The 6,624-nt window shown below is 35.3% G+C and overlaps 1 protein-coding gene across 1 annotated transcript in view; it reads right to left on the reverse strand.

The window, feature by feature from the left end:
- Positions 1 to 1,034: 1,034 nt before the first annotated feature.
- MYO1A (myosin IA) overlaps positions 1,035 to 6,624 on the reverse strand; it is a 182,537-nt gene continuing 176,947 nt past the window's right edge. Inside the window, exons 27-29 of the mRNA XM_053708171.1 lie at positions 6,448 to 6,597; positions 6,026 to 6,153; positions 1,035 to 2,254 (exon numbers count right to left, since the gene is read on the reverse strand). Coding sequence (XP_053564146.1) covers positions 2,131 to 2,254; positions 6,026 to 6,153; positions 6,448 to 6,597 — 402 coding nt within the window. The 3' untranslated portion in view covers positions 1,035 to 2,130. The remainder of the gene's footprint in view (positions 2,255 to 6,025; positions 6,154 to 6,447; positions 6,598 to 6,624) is intronic.

Raw genomic sequence — 6,624 nt, forward strand, 5'->3', positions numbered from 1 at the left:
TCAATAAACGACCCCTGCACTCTGCTCTGCTGTGGCGCCTACCTGCCCCCAGGGAACTGCAAAAGGACTTGCTAACGATCTGGTTAGCAGGGCATCAGTGTACACCCATCCAGAGCTAATGCCTGCTGCCTTCACAGCCAGATGAACTGCGCGTCTGAGTGCGTGAAAATAGGCCCCGCCCATCATGGACGATGTTTACCTCAGACTATACAACCACATGGGAAGCGGTTCAGCCAAAAGCCATGTGGTCCCCAAACATAATCATACAAAACAGCTTATGGAAACATTTGTTATTTCTTCTTACTAATAAAAACCCAAACCATTAAGCTGCCTCTCCCAGTGTCTCTGTTATTGCACCTGATATATGCTGCAATATGTATAAAGCCCAGTATCATGTCAAATAATACATACAGGTTACCAGTAATACCCTCTGTTTCTAGGTCTACTGATTACGCCTTCCCTAGTAGGGAAATAAATATCAGCCAGTTCTGATACACCAAGTCTCCTCAGAAATTAAGGACTGAACATACCTCAATGCTGCTTGTAGCATGACACCGTTCTCCACACTGAAGATCTCTATTATATTACCTTCAGGAGCTCTGTGGGAACCAACATGGATCTTAGTTACAGCTGCTAAGATCATCAACCTCAGGGCAGGAATCTTCTTCCATATCCCCCTGATGAAAATAGTACACACCGGTACCATTTAAAATAAAAAAACTTCTTGATTGAAGAAACTAAAACTAACACCTCACTTTACCTCTTCCTAGTATAACACATGCAAAGAGAATGGCTGGGGGTGGAGGGGAAGGGAGGGGGTATATATACAGCTCTGCTGTGGTGCTCTTTGCCACTTCCTGTAAGCAGGAGGTTAATATCCCACAAGTAAGGATGAAATCCGTGGACTCGTCATATCTTTGTAAAAGAAATAGTGCATTGCTGACCCATCATGTGTAATACATTCCTGAGTTATCTAACTCAAAATAGCTTTTAGCTACTGTTCAGCATAAGAAAAGATTTAACAAAAGACTGAGTTCTCTTGTGAAACAAACTCAAGGTTTAATAACATCACAGTTCATAATTATTCAAGAAGCACTTTTTTGGTGAAAGTTATTTACATTGGAAATGTTATATTGCACATTAAGTATTGAGAACTTTCAATAATTCTTTCCCTCACAATAGACATTATGAATAAATTAGTCCTGGAGTTAAAATTCTTCTACAGTGCTTAGATAATCTATCTCAATGCTTAATCTGTTCACTGTTCAATTCAAATAACATGGAAATAGATGATGCCACATATTTATTAGATGATATGAATTAAACAGGAACACTGAAAACGTTCAAGAATTTATATAAAAAAATTGTTCTTAACTTAGATGAACAAGCTCATTAGAATGACATAGGATACACATAGATTTTCATTTTTTGTTTATTTTAGTGTCAATATAGAATAAAACTTTTTTAAGCTTCCCGGTTTTATCATTTAAAAATAAAATTATATTTCATAATGATTTTTCAAACACGTTCTCTTATACCATTTAAAAAAATTTCCCTTCATCACCCAGTTCATGAGAGTTTTGGACATCCTCAGGACATATATTTTTATTGTGAAGGAGAATAAAGTCAGAGAAAATACTAAAGTTAACTTATAGGGATTTCTTCATTCCTCTTTGTGTATGTGTCTCTGTATTGATTTTTTGTGCAATTACAGAGATCATGCCCTAATATTGACAACTGCAGAATGGCGGACACGTAAGTTCTGAGGTGGCCATATTGCAGCATTTCAACGTGAGACTAGTCACAGATAATGAGAAGCATTAGGTATGACAGACACATTAGATGCAGTGAGATCGTGAAAATAGAAGAACGAATGGAAATGTAGTGAATTAAGGTTTGGTTTCCATAAGCCTATAAACACACTAACAAGTAAGGAAGGATAAAATAATTATTTTTAAATTCCTTCCCCCGCTCACCTTTACACTCTATTAAGAGAAGCTGTTGACAAGATGCAAAAGTTTAATATTAGCGTAATCTTTTATTTATTCAGAATGTTGCTTTCCTCATTGATGTAGGTTGGATGAAGTTTAGATGAAGATCCAGAGTAATTTCTTGTACTCCAGTGTCCCTTTACTGTACGAGCACTTCCATTCTTCGGCTACCTTTCTTCTTGCATACAAGGCCTTTACCATTTTTTACAGGTGACTCAATAAATTTTATAGTTACTGGATCTTGCTTAAATTTCACTGCAAACCTAAACAGAAAGTAAATAATATTATGTTACATATGGCACGTTATACAGCAAAAACAAACCTGGTCATTTTCATAGGTAGCTTTTTTTTTCTTATTAAAAACTCAAAAAATTAATTTTAAATATCAGTGGTTATATTTCTGAATATGGGCCAGATTACAAGATGTGCGCTGTTTAGTGCTTTTGCTCGAGTGTTAACACTACCAGAAGTATTTTATTTTTCACGGGCAAGATGGTGCGTTTATTACAAGTTGAAAGTAAAACTTTTGCATGCGAGCAAAATCCATCAAGTGCTAACTAAAGGAATTTGGATATTGCAAACTTATTCTCCCCATAGACTTTAATGGAGAGCGCAGAAGAAAAAACCTTAAACATCGTTCACGCACTAACCCGAAGGAGTTAGTAATATTTCACATTCCATTCTTATTCACATACAGGTAAATGTTATTTTTATTTTAAATAGATATATCTGTATATACCTATACCTATATATATATATTCTTATATTAACATTATCAAATATATATGGAAATATATATTTAATAATAAAAATTATTTATTTTTTGTGAAGAACATTGGAATGTAAAATATGTGCAACACACTTAAAAAGTTTCATGCTTTGGGTATAACGCTCTGTCGGGTTAGCGCACAGAAAGAATAAGTTATATTAAGGCACGTAATGTAAATATTAAATATAAAATATTGAAAAAATATTAATAATAATTTTTTAGATACATATATATTCTATGGATTCTATGGATTTTTTAGAATATTTTAGTACATCTATAATAATTATTTACATTAATTATTAATATTTTTCAATATTTTATATTTAATAAACACATAACTCACCTTAATATAACTCATGTCACATTAGCACACATGAAGAATAAGTGTGTTCCTGTCAGGTTTGCGCACCTAATCCCCGACAGTAGCACACTAATTCTTCATGTGCGCTAACCCGACATGAATAATTATTATTCATATTTTTTCAAAATTTTATATTTAATATTTACATAACACGTCTTAAGATAACTAATTCTATATGTGTGACATTGTGTTCGACCTAAAGCACGAAACAAAAAGCACTTTATGCATATTTTACATTTCAATGTTCTTCATATAGACAAAAATGAATGTTTTATTATTAAATATATATATATATATATATATATATATATATACAACACACAGAGAAAGTCCAGCACTCACTTGCAAGCTCTCAACTAAGATTAAAAGAACAACTGGATCTGGCCAAATGGGACAAGCCCATGTACCACGTCAATGTCTCTCCCAAAATCTGGCTCCCTAATACAGCCATACAAATGCAAGCTCTCAATCAAACAAACTGGGAACAAGTCAGGGTTCACAGATTTATGACATATACAAAACACGGAAGGGGCCTGCACTCTCAGACTTGGCTGGGTACACATTCGATGACCCTGCAACATGCTCGGCCCTGGGTGCTCAATAGCACTCTCAGGAAGCTGTGCTGTCCCTAGAGTCCAAGGCAGTTAACCCCAGACAAGTCTGGGTGCAAGGCCCATAGGGATAATTACAAAATAAATTAAAAGAACACACAGAGGAAGTCTAGCACTCACTTGCAAGCTCTCAGCTAAGAATAAAAGTAAAACTGGAAAAGTTAGTTACCGCATCTGGCCAAATGGGACAAGCCCAGGTACCACGTCAAGGTCTCTCCCAAAACCTGTGTCCCTAACTCTTCCAGTTTTGCTTTTAATCTTAGCTGAGAGCTTGCAAGTGAGTGCTGGACTTTCTCTGTGTGTTGTATTAATTTATTTAGTAATATTCTAGGGTTAACTGCCTGGGACTCTGGGGACAGCACAGCTTCCTGAGAGTGCTATTGAGCACCCAGGGCTGAGGATTTTGCCGGGTCATAGGATGTGTACCCAGTCCAGTCTGAGAGTGAAGTCCCCTTCCGTGTTTTGTAAATGTCTAGGGTGATTTTATAAATCTGTGAACCCTTAACTTGTTCCCAGTTTGTTTGGTTGAGAACTTGCATTTGTATGGCTGCATTAGGGACCCAGGTTTTGGGAGAGACCTTGATGTGGTACCTGGGCTTGTCCCATTTGGCCAGATGCAGTAACTAACCCTTCCATTTTTGCTTGTAATCTTAGCTGAGAGCTTGCAAGTGAGTGCTGACTTTCTCTTTGTGTTGTATTAATTTATTTTGTAATTTTCCCAATGGGCCTTGCTCACATACTTGTCTGGGGTTAACTGTCTGGGACTCTGGGGACAGCACAGCTTCCTGAGAGTGCTATTGAGCCCCCAGGGCTGAGCCTGTTGCAGGGTCATAGGATGTGTACCCAGCCCTGTCTGAGAGTGCACTCCCCTTCCGTGTTTTGTGTATGTGTATATATATATATATATATATATATATATATGTATATAGTAAACACAAGTGGTCAGGCACTGTCTGGGTTTACAAATCTTTATTCATATGTGACGTTTCGGGGTTATCCCTCTTCCTCAGAGATAACACATATATGTTTTACATCTGAGGAAGGGGGATAACCCCCGAAATGTCACATATGAGTAAAGTTCTCTAAACCTTGAGAGTGCCTGACCACTTGTCTTTACTGGATATTGACTTCAAGTGCACCCTGGTTGCTGATATTTACTATATCTTGGGAGTCCTGGATCCTGACTGGATTTGTATATATATATATATATATATATATATATATATATATATATAAAATTTAAAATATATACATATATACCTATATATCTATAGGAATAGATATATAGGTATATATATATATATATATATATATAATAAAAATAACATGTTCCTGTATGTAAAGAACATTGGAATGTTACATATTTACAGTAAATATACAGTAAAACAAATTATTAAATATTATTGATTAATTATTTAGACACATATATATTATATCCCTTTTCAGTCAAATACATAGTCCTATACCATATACTTATATTTAACCCTTAAATATTTTTTTATTAATATTTGTATGAATAATTTATATCAGATAGTTTTATATGAGTGTAACAATTTATTTTAATTTATTTATGTTGTGTTTAGTGCAACTTTTATTTTATCCCTAACCCTTTACATAAGGTCTTCAGTCACGCTAAAACAACACACGTTAAATTTTATTGCACATGAGAAAACGACCCTGATATTTCAATATCATTCTCGAATTAGCATTCATTAGCACGCCACTTGTATTCTAGCCCTATGTTAGAAATCAAGTCAAAACATTTCAAAACCTTTTAATTCTATCATATGTACTATTACTGTTTATCTGAGATATATAAACTGTATCATTGGTATGCTGGAATCTGTTCAGAAGGGATGGCAATGTGTGTAATGTTCATCAGGATGCATAGGTGTTGAAATTTTTGCTGGGGGAATTAAATATCCCAAACATAATAATATCCTTTACATAGCAAGCAAGAGCTTACTGTTTTACTTATGAGCTGAATATTATTTTAACAATGACAGATCATTGGCATCAAAAGGGTGACTCAGGAGCTTATGTTTAGATACGAGGAGCAAAATTCCAGAGTTGGCATTTGCGCTCCATCCCGGACTTACATGGCAGGATGAGCATAGGAGATGTTAATTTCCTATAGTTTGCTAATGATAACTATATGGCTTATGATTGTCATATTTCTATTGTAGTTAATGTTTTTCTCTCCTTTCTACATAACAAACTGTCTTAGGGGACTTTTTTTTACAGTTGTGGGCTGTTTAGATTAGTCCAGTCAGGGTAAGAAATGGTGACTTACTCATCGGTGATCTGCATGGGCAACTTCTTCTTTGTTGCTTCTTGTACCAATTGGTAGATCTGAGTTACGATTTCTATCACATGGTCACTAATCAAAAAGAAGTCGCCTTTAGATCCCGCTGTGGCTGTCTGTGGAATGAGGCACACGCGTTATTAGACGTATTCCTAGAGGCTATGACAATTCAAGAGCAGTGCTAAAGTTCTACAGCTAGACTGGCACTGATGGTTAATATGGATGACTAAAACTATTTCATATATTGGAATAAACAATAAGTTTAGCTGATTAGGACAAAAATAAAAACAACAAAAAAGGAAAGATAGCTGTGATATGTTATAAACATGAGGGTAATTCACTTGTACAGCTCATAAAAAAAACAAAAACCCAAAGAAATTGATAACTGTATTGGGAATTAAATGAAGTACCTGAGATAGATGCACAGCAAATACACCGTCATTAAAGTTGCTAACAGAAACACTAGCAATTTCATCAAGTTTGGCAAGAAACTTGACTTGTCCTTTTGAATCTGCTAGGCCTAAGTGTGCATCTGTCAGAACTATGAGCATTGCAGTTTCCTAAGTAAGAAAACAGAATATTGATTG

Source organism: Bombina bombina, chromosome 3 (genome assembly GCF_027579735.1).
Source record: "Bombina bombina isolate aBomBom1 chromosome 3, aBomBom1.pri, whole genome shotgun sequence".
NCBI classification, from domain to species: domain Eukaryota; kingdom Metazoa; phylum Chordata; class Amphibia; order Anura; family Bombinatoridae; genus Bombina; species Bombina bombina.